Genomic DNA, 19980 nt, shown 5'->3' on the forward strand with positions numbered 1-19980 from the left:
CTACATATGGCCCTACATCTTCAATGTCTAAGAAATACTAAAGAGTGGGAATTATTTTGTACTAGGTTAGCTTACTATGGGTGTTCCCCACATAGGCTAAGTGCTAGACTGTAAAACTCTACAGGGCCCAGACACAGCAAGCACAATCAATACTGAGGAGAGGAGGAACACTGCTGTGCCTCTTTAGGCACACTAGAGTGTCGGGACACAAACAGCACTGCATCAAAGAGCACAGTGGGACGTTGTACCCAAACATTTGTCACCAAACTGACAGGAGGCAGATGAGGGTCTACTCCTCAACTCCTCTAATACAAAGCAAGCAATTCAAAAACAAGCAACACAAGGACACCCCTGAATCAACAACAACAACAAAAATCTGGAAACCGAATTGTTTCTATGTGTATTTGTGTGTCTTCGAGCCTCAAACTATCTAGTTTTGCTAGTCCTGTATTGCGTAACCAACCAAAAATGCAATTTTATTCCTCCAACCCCTGTCTCTGAATAAGACACTATCAAGCTGTGTCTTGTTGTTGGGGAGACTTGGTCTTCTATGAACACAGTGAGAGGGGGAGACTCCTTCAAAAGATTGGCAGCTGGTAGAGCCGTGCCGAGGAAGACAAACTCCGCCGTTTCGGATTTCTGAGTGGTTTGATCTGAATCAAACCTTTTTTCAAAACAGACTCCTTGCAGGGCAGCAGGGTATGGGGTCTCAACTGCAGAAAATACATAGCTAACCCCGCGAGGAGAAACAATGCAGCGGAATCAGAGAGAATGCCGAATGGGATCATATTTTTGAAAAGTTGGGAGAAGTTGGATGGATGCAGCCTGGTGTCAGTTATACTGAACAGAAATATACATGTAACGTGCAACAATTTCAAAGTTTCTGTGTTACAGTTCATATAAGGAAATAAGTCAATTGAGATACATTCATTAGGCCCTAATCTATGGATTTCACATGATTGGGAAGCCAGCCCACTCAATGGGGAGCCAAGCCCTGCCAATCAGAATGAGTTTTTCCCCACAAAAGGGCTTTATTACTGACAGAAATACTGTCAGTAATAATAATCCCCCCTCAGACAATCCCGCACGGGGAGAAGCCAGATGTGGAGGTCCTGGGCTGGCGTGGTCACATGTGGTCTGCGGTTGTGAGGCCAGTTGGAGCCACTGCCAAATTCTTTAAAACAATGTTGGAGTTAGCTTATGTAGGGAAATTAACATTGAAATCCCTGGCAACAGCTCTGGTGGACATTACTGCAGTCATCATGACACTTGCACACTGCCTCAAAGCTTGAGACATCTGTGGCACTGTGTTGTGTGACAAAACTGCACATTTTAGAGTGGCCTTTTATTGTCCCCCGCACGAGACGCATCTGCGTAATGATCATGCCGTTTAATCACCTTCTTGATATGCTACCCCTGTTAGGTGGATTGATTATCTTGACCAACACTTTACATTTTGCGTTTATATTTTTATTCAGTATAGTTGTTTTTTGTTTACTGACTTGACTTGCTAATGTACAATATGTGTGTGTGTGTGTGTGTGTGTGTGTGTGTGTGCGTGTTAGAGAAAGAGAGAGCGAGAGATAGAGAGTGCGAGAGAGAGGCCATGTGAGAGTGCATGCGAGTTTCCTTGTATGTTCTGCATGTGTGGGACTGTGTTTCTTATCTGGGGGCTGGCAGAGGCAAAGTATATGAGTGTATATTGAAGACATTTAAGACAGTGCACCTGGCAGGTGTTTTGGCTGCAGATGAAAGAGAGGAAGGCGGAAAAAAACTCACCCTGAGGACACTGGCAAAGAACGCCTACATCTGTTGAACTCACACACTCACACCAATAGGAACTCCCACGTGGCAAACACACTCATGCACGCACAGGCCCACACGAGCACTCATAAGCCGTAGAAGCGGTATCCAGACAAGACAACCCACAAAACACACACACATTAAAAACACATTATGCAAGTTATGATAGAGCACGATAAAAACATGAATCACGAAAAAACAGGGTCCAGATCATAAAGGGATAATGTACATGGATATCGATATGGCACTTTTATGGCCCTCTTTCTATGGAGAGCACTCTCCCGGTCCTCTCCGTTGCATCATTTCTACACAGACCTATTTCTCTCTATACGAGCATGTCATCCTGTCCTCCCTTCAGCACCATATGAATCCTATGGCAGTTCAGGAGAAAGTCACACAGACCAAGAGTAAGAGTGTGCATCACTCAGGAAGACAGTTAGGACAGATAAAATCTCCACCTGTTTTATCGCTATGGTCAAGCCGCTAAAGGTTAGTGAGAAGTCATCTTTGATGCATGCTGTAAAAAACTGGCAAAGCCCAGTCTGTGGGGGAATTATGTCCTATAGGGGAGAATGGTTTGCTAATGAAAGAGATGAAAGCACTTCCTGGAAGACATTTTGATGCAAAGTCTTACAGCTCTTGACTCCTCTCATCCCCTCCCTCGCTTCTCCTCAAAACACTTTGGAGAGGAATGCTTTCAAGTTCTTAGGATATTTCCCTTTTTTTCGGGGTTATTCCCCATCAACACGTGACGCTGTCACAATTAGGTTGTGAGAAGGTCAGTCAAGACAAGTGGCAACCTTGTGATATACTAATATTGTCAGTAGGGTGCTGGGCGTATTGTTCTCTAGACAGTGTCATTGTAGGGTGTCAAGGTGAATTTAAACTGTCTGTCTTTCAGGGCTCCTATGGATAGGACTGGGTCATGTCAGTGAGCAGGTTGAAGTTTATTGTCATGATTCTTGTCATGGAGGCAGAACTGAGCAATTTCCCCTTAGATACCTTTATTTAACTAGGCAAGTCAGTTAAGAACAAATTCTTATTTTCAATGACGGCCTAGGAACAGTGGGTTAACTGCCTATTCAGGGGCAGAACGACAGCTCGGGGATTTGAACTTGCAACCTTCCAACGCTCTAACCACTAGGCTACCCTGCCGCCCCAGCTAGCTATAAAGTAAAAATTGGCTATATTATAAAAATGCATGAAAAAAAGAAGCTTTTTGTTCTTAATTTAAGTTAAGGGTTAGTCATTAAGGTTAGCAGTCTGGTTAAGGTTACATTTAAAATTAGTTTTAATGACTTTGTGCCTATGCTAGCTAGTGACCACTCTGCAGAGATGCCTCCAGAACAAGATTCATGACAAAAAAACATTAACCTGCTGTCAGTGATGCCACTCTGTGGGTGTTTTATCAGAATAGCCGGATGATGCAGAGCCCTTGTCAGTGGAACTGCCATGATCTGACAGATTCAAACACAACAGTGTCATCGGGACATGTCTCTGTATCCGACTGACATACGACGACTGGTGGAACAATATCCTAGAGTCTGCTATATCTGCTCAGCGAGATAATGGAAGACAATGCTGAAAAGAGCATTATCTTACCAATTATCTTACCAATGAGAAGATCCACTTTTAGCACAGCTTATAAAGTCGCCAGTCAACGCTGATCGAGCTGGGGGGCTATAGCTACCTATACTACATAATACACAGTATGAACACAGTACAGTTCAAGCAGGAAGGGTCATGGTTAACTACGGACTAATACAACAATGTCAATAAGGAGGGGCTATAGTTACCTATACAATAGCAGAGGATGATTGACAGCAGGACAGCCACGCCCACTGCACTCAGGGCGGTGCACCTCCAGGAACAGTGCTTGGGGGATTTTTTAAACTTGAAAGCCCCTCCAGAGAGGGTGTTTCTGGGTAGGGGACGTGCCGGTGTGGAGTACGCTGCCCCTGTTGCCATGGTGTAACCTGGGGTTGCTGTGCTAAAGAAAGGGGTTGTTTCTGTGCCCGTTTTAAAGAGGAAGTGTCTGGGGAAACAAAACAGAAAATGTATACACGAATATTAGATAATGATGAAGACAGAAAAAATATATATATTTGGTTATGTATTTCGATTTAACCTGTATTTAATATAAAACACATGCCATTTAGCAGACACTTTTATACAATGGGTTTTAGTCATCAGTGCAAGCACTTTTCATATATGTGGCCCCAGCGGGAAATGAACCCACAACCCTAGCATTGTAAGTACACCGCTCTATCAACTGAGCCACAGAATACCAAAGTATTTATTCAGGCTAATCTCATTAAAATGACATCTCTTTTGTAAGAGAAAACATGGACATGTCAGTATTCCAGTGCGAACGGCCATTATGGGTAATTAAGGAGTTTTAATCACAAGCACTACCCTGGCTTTGTCTATTAACTTTTTAAACCCACGTGAACATCTCTGAAATTGACAAATTATGCCTTGGTGCCTCTCTTGCTATCACATCGTCCGGCCCTCCACTAACTGTTGGTAAGAATCTTCCTGTTGTGCCACTAATCTTTCGGTGTGATTTTAGGTTCGATAAACAGAGCCATGAGTTTATGATGCCATCCTTACCGCCACTCCACAATATGTGTCACTATATTCACAACATTGACAGTTCGGGTAAGTCACTTTCGCTAAAAGCATCCACTAAATGATTTGAAAAGCTACAGTATCTCACTCAGAATGATGTGTGGTATTCAAACAGGGGTATTCACAGATCTGGCACATTCAGCAGCTTGTTTGAAAAGTTGGAAGTAAAGCATATTCATGTGTATTATGAGTTCAAGGATCTGGAATTTGTCCGTTTTTCTTTTCTCCCAGGTTAATGGATTCATGGCACTGATTGGTCAGAAAAAGGGGTGGGCGGCATACTTATTTCTGATTTGTGCCGTGATATTGACTTGAGCATACTGTGAATACTGGGGCCTATTTACCTGCTGCTTGGCTACGAGAATGCAACAAATGGTGCCATTTCACACATAGTTGATAATGAATAAAATAGCCAATACAAAAGGTTCGTTCACACTAAATGGATTATTGCATATCAGGTCCCACTACTCATCTGCAGAATATAAAGCACTGTTGTGTTCTGAATACCAGTCTGGTGGACAGATGTAAAGTTGGATAGCAGACTGTGTGCAAACAGTGGAGGCTCAGAGGAAATGTTTTTGGAAATGATCACCAAACAGGGTGGCGGTATAAATGTCTGCGGCTATACACACTGGATGACCATACACAATCGATTAGAAGGAGCATGAGCAATGAAGCACACTACTATAGAAATTTGGGAAGCTCTATTGATGTGTGTGTGCATTCGTGTCTGTGTGTGTGTGTGCGTGCGTGCGCATGCATGAGTGTGTAAGTCTCATTGAAATGGCCTTCACACAAAAGCGATAGCCAAGGCAGGTTCCCTTTGCTCAACCCACTTTCTTGTAATCAGTTTGACATTTGAAACACTCATGTGGAGGACAAAAGACAAAACATACAGTGTGCGGATTTGGACCTCAGCTAAACCCCTGCTGTAGGTGAGGGAGTACATTAGAAACAATGAGCACTAACGCCCTTTGACTATGTAATCTACCTATTAGCCACTGCATTGTGTTAGCATCAGCATTGGTGGAATAATCCGACTCTTTAAACCGTGACCCGGGCACTCTACCGATGTAGCGGCCACCTAAGTTCATCTGTCCCTTACCCTTTCACTGTCCCTTTCAGTCTTTACCTCTCTTCCTATCAGTAGTTCTCCCTTCTTCGCTCGCTTTCTCTCTCACCCCTTTAATCTTTCACCCTCTCTCTCTTTTTTCTCTCTCCCTATCGCTCTTTCACACTACCCCCCCCAACCCATGGAACCACCAGCCCTCTCAGCAGGGGACCTGGTAGCAGGTGCTAGCCTAGTGCCCCAGAGCTCATCTGTGTGATGATATTTTCAGGGGGCAGTCCCTTGGTGTTTCTGGGCCATTGTGCATGCAAAGATCAGAGTGGAGATGCTTCCCTGGTGCGCTCAGGCTGCTGCACATAACTAAGTCAATTTGTTTAATTAGCATTAAGACATGAAACATTGACTTGAGAGATATGTTCATTGCGGACACAAATTATGATTATTTGTTATTGTGATTTAAAAAAAAATGATAATCATATAAGAAACCAGAATCTTATTAAGTATTTACTAATGCAGTTCATCTACGCAAATTACATTTTAAAAAACGTATCTACAAGAATAATTATCTTAATTTCCCATGGAAGACAGAGATATACTCTACACTCTATTCTTTCAGGAGTGTGGCACTGATCGTGAAACTATCATTGCATGATTTTCTGACTCGAGACATCATTTCATTTTATGAGCCGACTCCCGACAAGTGAATCTGATGAGGACCGACAGACCATTTATAAAAGTAGAGTGTGGAACCGCAAACGTTGAATTTGTGTCATAATAGCTGTTTCAATTGCTCTTTATTAAATATGTGTGACAGAGTTTAACTGGATTCCACAGGACGTATGAGGCAGTCAATGTATAGCCTAACTGCACCTTATTGAAAACCGTATTTATGGTATAGAAAAAAATTTAAATGTTTTATTGTCACATACACTGGTTAGGTGCAGTGAAATGTGTTGTTTAATAGGGGCAGCCAGAGTAGTACGGCGCCACTGGAGCAAATTAGAATTAAGTGCCTTGCTCACGAACACAGACCGATATTTTTACCTTGTCAGCTCTGTATTTGAACCAGCAACCTTTGTCAATTCATCGTGGACTCCACAAGGTGTCAAAAGCGTTCCGCAGGGATGCTGGCCCATTTTGACTCCAATGCTTCCTACAGTTGTGTCACGTTGGCTGAATGTCCTTTGGGTGGTGGACCATTCTTGATACACATGGGAAACTGTTAAGCGTGGAAAAACCCAGCAGCGTTGCAGTTCTTGACACAACCCGATGCGCCTGGCACCTACGACCATTCCCAGTTCTATAAGCACTTCAATCTTTTGTCTTGCCCAATCACCTTCTGATTGGCACAAATACACAATACATGTCTCAATGGTCTCAAGGCATAAAAATCTTTCTTTAACCTGTCTACACTGATTGAATTGGATTTAACATGTGGTATCAATAAGGGATAATAGCTTTCACCTGGATTCACCTGGTCAGTCTATGTCATGGAAAGAGCAGGTGTCCTTAAGGTTTTGAACACTCAGTGTATAGTGCACACTATATAGATATCGTAAAATTCATTTCACACATTTGGTTAACTTTTAATACTAAACTGATATGGGAGTACATCACATATAAAGAATAATTACCAGCAAAGTGTATGGGGTCAACTTTCCTCTCGAGGAGAAGAGTAAATCACACAATAACGGATTCAATAGCACCTTTATATAATGGTAATTGAAAATATCCGTATTTCTATAGAGCCGAGCATTGAAAAGTGGAACCTGAGTGGTTGAAAGCCCTCCACACACATATCAGATGTGAATGTGTCCATGGTGGTAAATAGTCTGGAACAGAACAGAGCAGGCAATAACAAAGTTATATTGGCAACTAATTGAGCACTTTAATGGAAGAGCTGGAGTGTTCTCAGAATGAACTGGAACAAAAGCTTGAGTGGAATCATTTCTGAAGAATATCTATTCGGTTAGGAAACCTGCGTTTCTTACTTTGAAAGTATTAATTGGATTTAATTCAATTTTAATTCAAACTCTTACGTATTTATTTGATTTGTGTAAAGTCAATACATGTGTTAATTGTTCTAAGTCGGGTATTTTCCAACAGCATGAGGAGGAAGAGTTAGACTTTGCTTGAGAGTCCGAGTATTTCCCGTCGTGTTTCGGACTGAGGTGGTTAAATCCCTAAAAATATCAACCACTTGAATACAAAGCAGGGATACTGAAAAATAATGTGGTGGTGTAAAAATGGAGGGAAGCAGGTGACAGCTGATATCATTAAACATAAGCTGTTTAAAATAGTTATACATCTCTCCTTGTGCGCTCAATATTGGGATATGACACAAAGAAACACACAGATATGACCACTTGTTGAATTAGGGCTTTCAGGAAATGAGTCGGTCTATTGCCTTTTGACAACATAGGCAAAAGGCTCTCAATTAAATGACTGCTTTGAGAAGATCTTGAGAGAGAGAGAGAGAGAGAGAGAGGGAAAGAGCGCGAGAGAGAGAGAGCGAGAGAGAGAGAGAGCGAGAGAGAGAGAGAGCGAGAGCGAGAGAGAGAGAGAGAGAGACTTAACACACAGTTTAATGGGAGAGTCTAATAAAAACACATAAATGGGGCCCACACATTTCCTCTTGGATAAACACATTAGTAATTGAATGCAGCTATTCAATAAGCTAAAATAACAGTTTGTTATTAAAGCATTATGGAATGGGGCCAAATTTGAATGCAAAATCTTTAAAGACCACATCCTTAAATCGGGGCTATAATACGATGAATGTATTATAATGAATCATAACATTAGCTAATGTGGTCAATCATTGTGATTGTCCTAAAAAGCCATGCTAAATTTATAGGAGAATGAGTAGTGTGGGCAAGTTCTAAATGCATGGACATGATAAAACCCCTGAGACTTTTTTTTGGTCCCATTGCATCGGTTATCAATATGAGTCGAACAGAGAAAATAAGTTAAACCATTTCTGTAGGTATCTCTATGGGGGGTAACTGAACCAGAACCAGCATGCTGAAAGCCTAATGCATGTTATCTGGCGCTCTTGTTTACATTGAACAACCTAGTAGTTTACTGGACAAATACAGTTGTACGCATAGCTACATAAGCCCCCTGATGTTACCATGGCACCCGATTCCCTCCCACAGCGAGGTACTTGCTTTAGAGTAAAGTGTGCAGATAGTGATTTCTACCCCGGGCTGATGATAGAGGTGTGCATATGGTTTTGTCAATACCGGCAAGGCAGTAAAGGTCACAGCGATGTTAGCATTCAATTACCGTGTCTTCCTCGGAATGGAAGAACAAATGCTACATAGGACCAAATCAATTGGGTTATCCTGAGAGCATCTTACTGCATGATGCTAAAGAACAATTCAAAAAATGTCCACATGTATCTAGATTGTGTAGGAGTACTTTGAGCAAGGGAAACGTCGAGCTGGAATGGATTCATCCACTTGTGTCCTCTCGAGGGGGAACGTAATATACTTTCCTGAAATGTTATGGACATTTTGATGCCCTTTATGGCTTGGGGAAAAAAAATAACACTGATGTTTTTTTTTTCGGTGTGGGGAATTGCTGGGCAGAGGCACTTATGACAAAGTAGCTTCTTGTGTCGGACATCTTAAACTGAAAATGATCTATTTAGACCGAAGTGCATTCTTGTAAGTTATATCAAGTTGAATTCATACTGGCAAGCCTCCGTAAAACCTGTGCTATTCCATTACCTTGTCGCATTGGATCGTATCGAACGTTGCAAATCCATCTCCAGGTCATATTTCCTTTCACCTCAAACATTTTCTGGTGCTCTAAACAGAATAACTAAACCGAGGAGGCAGAGTCATTATCAGAGGCCGTCTAACCATCTCTTATTGTTGATAAGCACAATGCACAATTGTCCATTTGGTTTCTTTGAGAAATAGTGTGGCCCTATACAAAAGAAAAGACTCACCTAGTTGGCATTCAGTTGAAGTCGGGAGTTTACATACACCTTAGCCAAATTCATTTAAACTCAGTTTTTCACAATTCCTGAATTTTTATCCTACTAAAAATTCCCTGTCTTTTAGGTCAGTTAGGATCACCACTTTATTTAAAAAATGTGAAATGGCAGAATAATAGTAGAGAGAAAGATTTATTTCAGCTTTCATTTCTTTCATCACATTCCCAGTGGGTCAGACGTTTACATACACTCAATTAGTATTTGGTAGCATTGCCTTTAAATTGTTTAACTTGGGTCAAATGTTTTGGGTAGCCTTCCACAAGCTTCCCACAATAAGTTGGGTGGATTTTGGCCCATTCCTCCTGACAGAGCTGGTGTAACGGAGTCAGGTTTGTAGGCCTCCTTGCTTGCACAAATTTTTCAGTTCTGCCCACAGATTTTCTATAGGATGGAGTTTAGGGCTTTGTGATGGCCACTCCATGGCCACCTTGGCTTTGTTATCCTTAAGCCATTTTGCCACAACTTTGGAAGTATACTTGGGGTCATTGTCCATTTGGAAGACGCATTTGCGACCAAGCTTTAACTTCTTGACTGATGTCTTGAGATGTTGGTTCAATATATCCACATAATTTTTCATCCTCATGATGACATCTATTTTGTGAAGTGCACCAGCCTCTCCTGCAGCAAAGAACCCCCACAACATGATGCTGCCACCCCCGTGCTTCACGGTTGGGATGGTGTTCTTCGGCTTGCAAGCCTCCACCTTTTTCATCGAAACATAACGATAGTCATTATGGCCAAATAATTCTACTGTTGTTTCATCAGACCAGAGGGCATTTCTAAAAAATATATGATCTTTGTCCCCATGTGCAGTTGCAAACCATAGTCTGGCTTTTTATTGGCGGTTTTGGAGCAGTGGCTCCTTCCTTGCTGAGCGGCCTTTCAGGTTATGTCAATATAGGGCTTGTTTTACTGTGGATATAGATACTTTTGTACCCGTTTCCTCCAGCATCTTGACAAGGTCATTTGCTGTTGTTCTGGGATTGATTTGCACTCGCATCAAAGCACGTTCATCTCTAGGAGACAGAACGCGTCTTCTTCCTGAGCGGTATGATGGCTGCCTGGTCCCATGGTGTTTATACTTGCGTACTATTGTTTGTACAGATGAACGTGGAACCTTCAGGAATTTGGAAATTGCTCCCAAGGATGAACCAGGCTTGTGTTCTACAATTTCTTTTTCTGAGGTCTTGGCTGATTTCTTTGGATTTTTCCATGATGTCAAGCAAAGAGGCACTGAGTTTGAAGGTAGGCCTTGAAATATATCCACAGGTATACGTCTAATTGATTCAAATTATGTCAATTAGCCTATCAGAAGCTTCTAAAGCCATGACATCATTTTCTGGAATTTTCCAAGCTGTTTAAAGGCACATTCAACTTCAGTGTATGTAAACTTCTGACCCACTGGAATTGTGATACAGTGAAATAATCTGTCTGTAAACAATTGTTGGAAAAATGACTTGTGTCATGCACAAAGTAGATGTCTTAACAGACTTGCTAAAACTATAGTTTGCTTACTAAATAGTTGTAGGCTTCTTTTGTTGTCACTGTATAGTGACTGTATAGGCTAAGTAGAGGTGATTCGATGATGTTGAAATGTTGAAGTTGAAATGGTGCTGGAATAGTGGCGGCATCTCCTGTTTTCTTTGTGACTTGCGGAAACTCTTTGGTTATGAATCAATAGTTATTTAGTAGTCCAAAAATGTCAGAAACATTAACTTCCTTGACCGTATTGTGACTTTCTGTTACATTAAAAATAACAAGGAAAAGAGAGCACACTGCTGCTCATGCGCCCAGGTTATTTTATTATAACGTTTCGACCCTGATATCTTCATCAGGCACCCTAAGAGTTGAAAGGTTATGATAAAATCACCTGGAAGCATGAGCAGCAAAGTGCAGTGTTTTCGTTTTTTATTTTTTTCATGAATTCACCTACAACTCCAGCGCCTGCAAAAAGTACTTGGGATGTGCAGATGTTATTCAGATTTTGTACTGTTTGTTACATGCAATATACTTGGTGGACTTCACCGAACAGAGGTCGCTCTCCAGTTTTGTGATGAAACAAAGGTGCGGTTGAATTTAGTTTGCCACTGTGCCTTATTGTCTCGGCCTTAGGCCTGTATATTATGGTCACAAGGCATATGAACTAACAGGTTATAGAGCAAACCACGCAATTATCACAACACATTGGTTGTAATATGGATGTTTTTTCTTCTCTGGCTTGGCTTCCCCAGTGATTTTACCAATGCACTGCAACTGCATGACAATGACCAACTGTTTCACTGAGATGCAAAGAAGGCTGCAATTACACAAAGCATCTTCAAGGCAACTTTGGTTGCTTACAACGGACTTGCTTGATTACTTTGTGAAACACCCTCCTGCAACTAATAAGCAACTCATCTGCAACTTGGTTAAATTCAATAGCAACTTTAACTTTCTGCAAATAGTTGCAAGCAACTGCCAATCAAAACAAATGCTTTTGTCACAATCTATTAGGTCATTCGGAATGCCGACTCAGCTGTCATGTCAACAACACAGTTGTCAGTGCTGCAGGAACCATGATCAAGGTGGACAGAATGGACATTTGCCGAAATGGGAGCTGTGTAATTAAATATTGGCATCAGGGCTAGTAAAGGATTATGTAGAGTACATGGGTTGCAGACAATAAATGAAGGGTTTCGCTACAAAATGCTTTATATCCATTTTCTGACATGTTGGTAAATTAGCTTTTATTGTTTAAAGAAATTGGTGTTTTTTTCACTATGTAATCATGACATGGGGTGGTTCAATGACACATGTACAGTGCTTTCATAGAGTATTCACACCCCTTGACTTTTTTCCACATTTGGTTCTATTGCAAAGTGGGATTAAAATTGATTTCATTGTCATTTTTGGTCAACGATCTGCACAAAACACTCGAATGCCAAAGTGGACAAAAACATTTAAAAAAAAAAAAAATTAATGGATGAAAAAAATGCATTATTAGATATGTTGTTACGCGGCGCAAACTGAGGAACCCAAGAGCAGACTCAGATGCGGAAGCAAGGATGAACGAACCTAAATGTTTATTGCACTCGAAATGTCCAAATGGTGTGTTGAACGCCGTTTTCCACTCGTCCCCTTCTGATGCGCACAAGGTGGTAGGCATTCCGGAGGTCCAGTTTAGTAAACACTATGGCATCATGGAGGGGGACAAAAGCCAAACTGATAAGTGGCAAGGGATACTTGTTCCTGACAGTGATACTATTCAACCCACAGAAATCTATGCATGGCCTCAATGACTCATCCTTCTTGATAAAGAAAAAAACCAGCTCCCCTCCCCTAAGAAGGCCTGATATGTCCGACAGCCAGGGAGTCCTGGATGTATTCTTCCATGGCTTCTTGCTCGGCACGAGAGACATTATACAACCTGCAAATAGGGAGAGGAGCTCCAGGCTGAAGCTCGATAGCACAGTCGTATGGCCGATGAGGCGGCAGAGATGGGGTGTGGTGCTTACTGAATACAGGAGCTAGTGTGTAATATTCTGGAGGAACAGAAGACAGGTCTGGGAGTTCTGGAATGGACTGGGGTGCAGACACGGCAGGAGAAAGGGGAGAATGTAGACACTTAGAATGTCAAAAAGTACTCCAACTATTAACCCTTCCAGGGGGCCAGTCAATCTGTGGGTTGTGTAGCTTTAACCATGGATGGCCCAGAACCAGAGGTGAGTGAGAACAGTCGATTATGTGGAAACGGATCTTTTCCTGGTGATTTCCAGAGAGACGCAGGATAACAGGAACTCTTCTCTCCAAAACACGGACGAGTAACTTTCCATTGAGAGCGCGAGGTGAATGGAGCAAAACAGTGTCCATACCCAACTGAGTAACAACCCCTTGGCCCAGAATACTCTCGCCGGCGCCTGATTCGACGAGAGCAGGCAGAGGAAAAGCCTGGCTCTGCCACACAAGGTTGGCCTCAAGTAGGGGTCTGGGAGATGATGGGCAGGCGATTTGGTGCAACAGTATATCTCCCAGTACCGCTGAGCCCCCTCTTTTGCTGGACGCAGGGAACAAGTGGAGACCAGGTGACCAACATAGCCATAATATAGATAGTTCCTAGTACTGAGACTCCACTACCTCTCCTCTGGAGATAGACGGGCCCGGCAGAGCTGCATGGGTTCAGGATTAGAACCTGCCTGGTGATGTGATGCAGTCGGAGAAATTGAGCAAGGCGCAGAAGTTACGGGACATGCAACCCTACCTCCCCTCTCCCTCCGACACTCACGGAGACGGTTGTCAATGCGGATAGTGAGAGAAATTAGTTTGTCAAGTCCATCAGGATTCTCTCTGGTCACCAACTCGTCCTTGAGGGTCTCAGTGAGTGCCTTGCGGAATGCTCCCTGAAGGGCCTCATCATTCCAGCCGCTCTTTGCAGTGAGGATGCGGAACTCACATGCCATCACAGCCACACTCTGAGAGCCTTGACGAAGGGACAGAAGTCGTTTGGCAGCATCCTTTCCACAGACCGGGTGGTCGAAGACCGTTCTCATCTCATCAGTAAATCCACTGTAGGAGAAGCAGATAGATGACTCTCTCCCAAACCGCAGTGGCTTAGGAGAGCACTGCTCCCTGAAGGCATCAAATCAAAAAATACATCTTGGCTCATTCACTAGCATAAGAGTAGGGCTGTTACTCAAATACTAGTGAACATTGTACAAGAAAGGCTCTGCAAACGCCAAGATTGCCATCATAACGCTCAGGAGTTGGAACAAAAGGCTCCCGGGGTGGAGAAGAGGAACTAGAGACAGGTTGTGAACCTGTAGGACCTGTAGGTCAGACAGGTTCCTTGAAAACTCCTTGTTGTTCTCCAGCAGGGTTTTCAGGGCTTGGTCATGTTGCTCAAGAAGGGTGCCTTGACCAACAAGAATTTGGTTAAGAGTAGGGGAGTCTGCTGGGTTCATCTCTTGGCCAGATCGTACTGTTACGCGGAGCGAACACAGGGCAACCCAAGAGCGGACTCAGATGCGGAGGCAGGGATGAATGAACCAAAATGTTTATTGTACACAGAGAGATATGGAGTGAAGAACCGGGGTAGCTCAGATGAGTTGCAGAAACACCCAAAGTGTAGAGTGAGGTTGGAGTTGACTGAGTTGAACAGGGTAAACCAGTCCTGAGGGGAATCCAAGGTGGTGGTGGTGAGTGAAATCCAGAGCAACGTGGTTGGGTGGTGAGATGTGGTACAGGAGACAGGAGCCAGAGACAGAGCGGTAACTGCAATGAGAGGACAAAGCGGTCTAAGGCATGGAAACAAGTACAGAAGAGCAACAGGATCTTGATAACGAACAAAAGGATAGGATAATAACTGACTGAGCAGAGATTACGATCTGTCAGAGTAGAAGAGGCAGAAATGAGTATTTGTAGAGCTCTTGATTTATGGAACGAGTTGCAGCTGATAGGGATCTGCTCTGACTCCAGCCTCCAACCACATAATCAAACAGAGAGAGAGAGAGAGAGAGAACTGCAGGTCAAGAAGACACCGGAAAAACACCAGAGGGCATAGCAAGAGCAGGTGTGACATATGTATTCACCCCCATGAGACAATACATGTTAGAAAATCCTTTGGCAGTGATTACAGCTGTGAGTCTTTCATTGTACACTGTACAGTTTCCTTCCTCTCCGGCAACATAATTAGGAAGGATGACTATCTTGTAGTGACTGGGTATATTTATACACCATCCAATGCATCATTTATAATTTCACCATGCTCAAAGGGATATTCAGCGTATGCTTTTTATTTTATTTTTACACATCTACGAAACAATGCTCTTCTTTGAGAGGCATTGAAAAACCTCCCTGGTCTTTGTGGTTGAATCTGTGCTTGGAATTCCCTACTTGATTGTGGGACCTTAAAGATAATTGTATGTGTGGGGTACAAATATGGGGTAGTCATTCAAAAATCATGTTAACGACTATTATTGCACACAGAATGAATCAATGCAATTTATTATGACTTGTTAAGCACATTTTCACCTCCTGAACTGAAGGGGATGAAACCTTATTGACCTTATTTTACTTTGCTCTGTTCATCTTTGCCTCGATCCAGACTTCACCGTGGGAATGGTGCAGGGTTTCCTCCAGATGTGAAGCTTGGCATTCAGGTCAAAAGAGTTCAATATTGGCTTCATTAGACCAGAGAATCTTGTTTCTCATGGTCTGAGAATCTTTAGGTGCTTTTTTGGCAAACTCCAAGAAGTCTGTCATGTTCCTTTTACTGAGGAGTGGCTTCAGAGTGACCATCGTGTCCATGGTCACCTCCCTGAACAAGGCCCTTCTCCCCCGATTGCTCAGTTTAGCTGGGCGGGCAGCTTAAGGAAGAGTCTTGGTGGTTCCATACTTCTTTCATTTAATAATGATGGAGGCCACTGTATTCTTGGGGGATCTTCAATGCTGCAGACATTTTTTGGTACCCTTCAAAAGATCTGTGCCTCGACACAATCCCGTCTCGGAGCTCTATGGAAAATTCCTTCGACCTCATGGCTTGGTTTTTGCTCTGACATGCACTGTCAACTGGAACCTTATATAGACATATGTGTGCCTTTCCAAATCATGTCCAATCAATTGAATTTACCACAGGTGGACTCCAATTTAGCTGTAGAAACATCAAGGATAATTAATGGAAACAGGATGCACCTGAGCTCAATTTCAAGGCTCATAGCAAAGGGTCTGAATAGTTATGTAAATAAGATATTTCTGTTTTTTATTATAAAATCTGTTTTCACTTAGTCATTATGGGGTATTGGGTGTAGATTGTTGAGCATTTTATTTGCATTTTATTTATTTAATCCATTTTATAATAAGGCTGTAACGTAACAAAATGTGGGGGTCAGAAAACATTCCGAAGGCACTCTTAGGTTTTACACAGTCAAATGTAACATGTACAAACAATACATGTGACATCAATATTAAAACAATGTAATAATAAATACAAATATACAGTAATGAAATGTATGTAAAACATTGACATTTTAGTCATATAGCAGAGGCTCTTATCAACTGCTTAGGGCTACGCCCCTTTTTTCTCAATTTCCGCCTGAATGACGCGCCCAAAGTAAACTGCTCAGGCCCTGAAGCCAGGATATGCATATAATTACCGGTACCATTGGAAATAAAACACTTTGACGTTTGTATAAATGTTAAAATAATGTAGGAGAATGTAACACAATAGATATAGTAGGAGAATATCCAAAGAAAAACCAACCAGCATTTTTTTCTGAGAGAGACCATCTTCTTAGAAATGCAAGAGAAAGGTCATATTGTAAAATAGCTCACTTGATGCAATTCCTATGGCTTCCACAGGGTGTCAGCAGTCTATTTTCAAGGTTTCAGGCTTGTAACTTCAAAAACAAATAAGACATAACAGTTTTTGTAAGAGGACACAGTCTTGGAAATCCATGTTTTTGCATGCCATGGCGAAGTGGCGCACCTGCTAAAATTGGTTTCCTATTGAACATACTTCTTTCCAAAATAAATATTATAGTTTGATTACATTTTAGGGTGTCTGAGGAGTAAATAGAAACACATTTTGACTTGTTGAAACAAAGTTTAAGGGTAGATTTTCGGATTCCTTTCTCTACAAGTTGAACAAGTGGATTATTCAAATCGATGGCGCCAAATAAACAAACATTTTGGGAAATAACAAATTATTTTATCTAACAAAACCACACTACATGTTATAGCTGGAACCCTTTGGATGACAAAATCAAAGGAAGATTTTCAAAAAGTAAGTGAATATTTCATCTTTATATGTGAATGTATGAAACCTGTGCCGGTGGAATTGTTTTTTTGATGTGGGGCGCCGTCCTCAAACAATTGCATGGCATGTTTTTGCTGTAATAGCTACGGCAAATCGGATAGTGCAGTTAGATTAACAGGAATTTAAGCTTTCAGCCGATATCAGACACTTAGATGACCTAAATGTTTAAAATCCATAATAACTATTAGAATTATTTGAATTATGCGCCCTCCAGTTACACAGGAAGATGTCCCGCTAGCTGGACACGATGCTTGTTATCAAGGACAACTGACTGGTAAGTGCATTCATCTTAAGAAAGATGGGTGAGTCAACCACATTTCACAGTCAAATATGCAGGATACGAACATTTCATTCTAGCAAAACAATAGATATATAGAGTTTTGCAAAAAAACGAATTTTCACTCACACCTAAAACCTATGAATTAGAAAATCTGAGAACAGTAATATTTTACTCACACATGAAGGTACCCATGACAAATCATTTTTAATGAAAAAACTAACGTAGAAAATTGGTGGATATAGAGTTACTGAAATAAACTATTCAAATGTATTTGTTTTGCAAACCCAGACCCTTCTGACCAGTTCCGACTGAAATTGTTAAACATGAACTGCACTAGCTTGATAAACAGTTCTACCTATTTTAATTTGGGCTAATTTGTCTAAATTGATCCTCATACAATAACCAAATGGTGGCATAAACCAATCATTTCTGAAATCATAAAGTTATGTAGCAGGTGACATTAGACCTATTCGCACAGGACTTGCATTACTTTAGAATGTTGGTTATGTAAAAAACAGTAGGTTATTCTGCTTGGAATTATTACTCACCCCATGTCATCTGCTGCATTAAATTGTGATTTGACAAATTATTTGTCCAAATGTTTCGTTATTGTATAAGGATTGATTTAGATGAAATACTGTCTGTACAATTGAGCTAGCTAGACAAAATTAAATTGCCAGCACTGTTTGATCAAGTTAGCTAGCAATGAGGTAATCTAGCTAGCAACAAATTTGCTAGCTAGTGCAGCTCATGATGAACAAGGCGGCCCAATCAGTGGAAATTGGTCAGAGAGGGATCTGGATTCACTTAAAAAAAGTAAATGTATTGACTTCTAAACCATGTACCTTAACTTAGCTGTGTTGTTGATTGGCTGTTGCACAAAGTTGCGATGTTTTAACTGAATGCAACCAAGTAGCAGATGAGTTGCTTATTAGTTGCAGGGGGTGTTTCACAGAGCAATCAAGACGAAATTCAGCTGCAAGCAACTAAAACTGTGTGTAAGTTGTGTTGTGTAACTGCAGCCTAAGGAGACATAAAAGAGATGCACCCATGGCCGGCCTTAGCATTTTAGCGGGATTTGATTGGGTGGCAGTTTTAAAGTTAATTTCCTGCAATTCTACACAGTTTGCCATGACCTATGCCATGTTAATGATATCTGAGTGAGCGTGACTAACCAAATCAATGGGGGCCCCCTGGAGGTCAGGGCCCCTTTAGACAGCTGGCTAGACTAACTTACCAATATTAAAATTGGCATATGGCTAATTGAGTGACTGACATAGCAAGAGAACATTTAGAACATACACCTTCTGTATTCTACTATTCTAACGCCCAAAAGTAAATTGAGACCCCGACAGGGGGTGGCTAATGATCTCGAACCAAGTAGACTGGTGGTTTGGTTACAAATGGCCATACTCAGCTTTCTACTCTTGTTCAGTCTCCATTGCTGCCCACAAACAAAAATGAAAAGGATGGCACAAAATAGTCTGTCTAACACCTCCATAGTTAAAAATCGCTGTCGAATTACGTCATTGGTTGAAGTCTTAAAATCTCTTAAAATCTCTATCCGTTTTTCCGGGAAATGAAACCTAGTCCTGTTTCGGCAAATGGAAAACAAACAAGAACCAGCAAGGCTAGTTTGTGCTGGTTCCGGCACAACCTGGCATGGTTTGGTTATTCTAATGCAATTTCTTATGCCTGGGGCTGGCCCTGGATGCACCAGAAGATGCATAGAGAATCGTACACTCAAATTGCAGCGCACCAATCACATTCTTCATTAAACTTAGATGTGAAGCTTTCCAGTGGGAATACGGATCCTGTAGAAGATTCATTCCCCAGAGGTGCAGTGGGTCGTCACATCCCCCATATTGTATTGGATGTCACAAACTGTTACAAATCCTCAGGTGCATTGTGGGTCACTCACCTGCTCTCCAGGGCCACATTGCTGTCCAGGACCCAGCTGTCCTGTAGCTGGACACATTCAGCTGTGCTCTGCAACTCAGCCACCAGGCCAGCCGAGGGAGGCGGGCTCAGGCTCCGTTGATTGGCCAGCGAGCCGCGGCTCAACGATGTAATCGACGGGTGCTGTTTGTGGTGAGTGGGCGGAGCTGGTGGTAGAGGAGGCTGGCCTTGTTGACTGGACAGTTGGTCTCCTGTTGAAAGGGGAACAGAAAGGTGATTGTAAAGGAGACTGTAAGCACATGATGATAACACCTGAATGTAAAACTAAAACCTTGTACTCAGCTAAGTATAGTACAGCTGCCTGGCATTGCATTGGGTTGTTATTATCTTGTGGGGGAGCTGCCTGCAATAGCTTGGTGATTGTGTTCGGTATAAAGCCATGGCCATCTGACAGACAAAGAAAAAGTAAATACAACCTAAAGGTGCACATCAAATGGACAAGG

General features: G+C 42.0%; 1 protein-coding gene across 4 annotated transcripts in view; it reads right to left on the bottom strand.

The window, feature by feature from the left end:
• The window catches only part of LOC112256333 (teneurin-3-like), a 185733-nt gene that overhangs the window by 63982 nt on the left and 101771 nt on the right, over window positions 1-19980 (bottom strand). For all 4 annotated transcript variants that reach the window (XM_042325644.1, XM_042325643.1, XM_024429505.2 and 1 more), the window contains exons 4-5: window positions 19500-19728; window positions 3600-3838 (exon numbers count right to left, since the gene is read on the bottom strand). In XM_042325644.1, coding sequence (XP_042181578.1) covers window positions 3600-3838; window positions 19500-19728 — 468 coding nt within the window. The remainder of the gene's footprint in view (window positions 1-3599; window positions 3839-19499; window positions 19729-19980) is intronic.

The sequence above is a fragment of the Oncorhynchus tshawytscha genome, linkage group LG08, assembly GCF_018296145.1.
Source record: "Oncorhynchus tshawytscha isolate Ot180627B linkage group LG08, Otsh_v2.0, whole genome shotgun sequence".
NCBI lineage: Eukaryota > Metazoa > Chordata > Actinopteri > Salmoniformes > Salmonidae > Oncorhynchus > Oncorhynchus tshawytscha.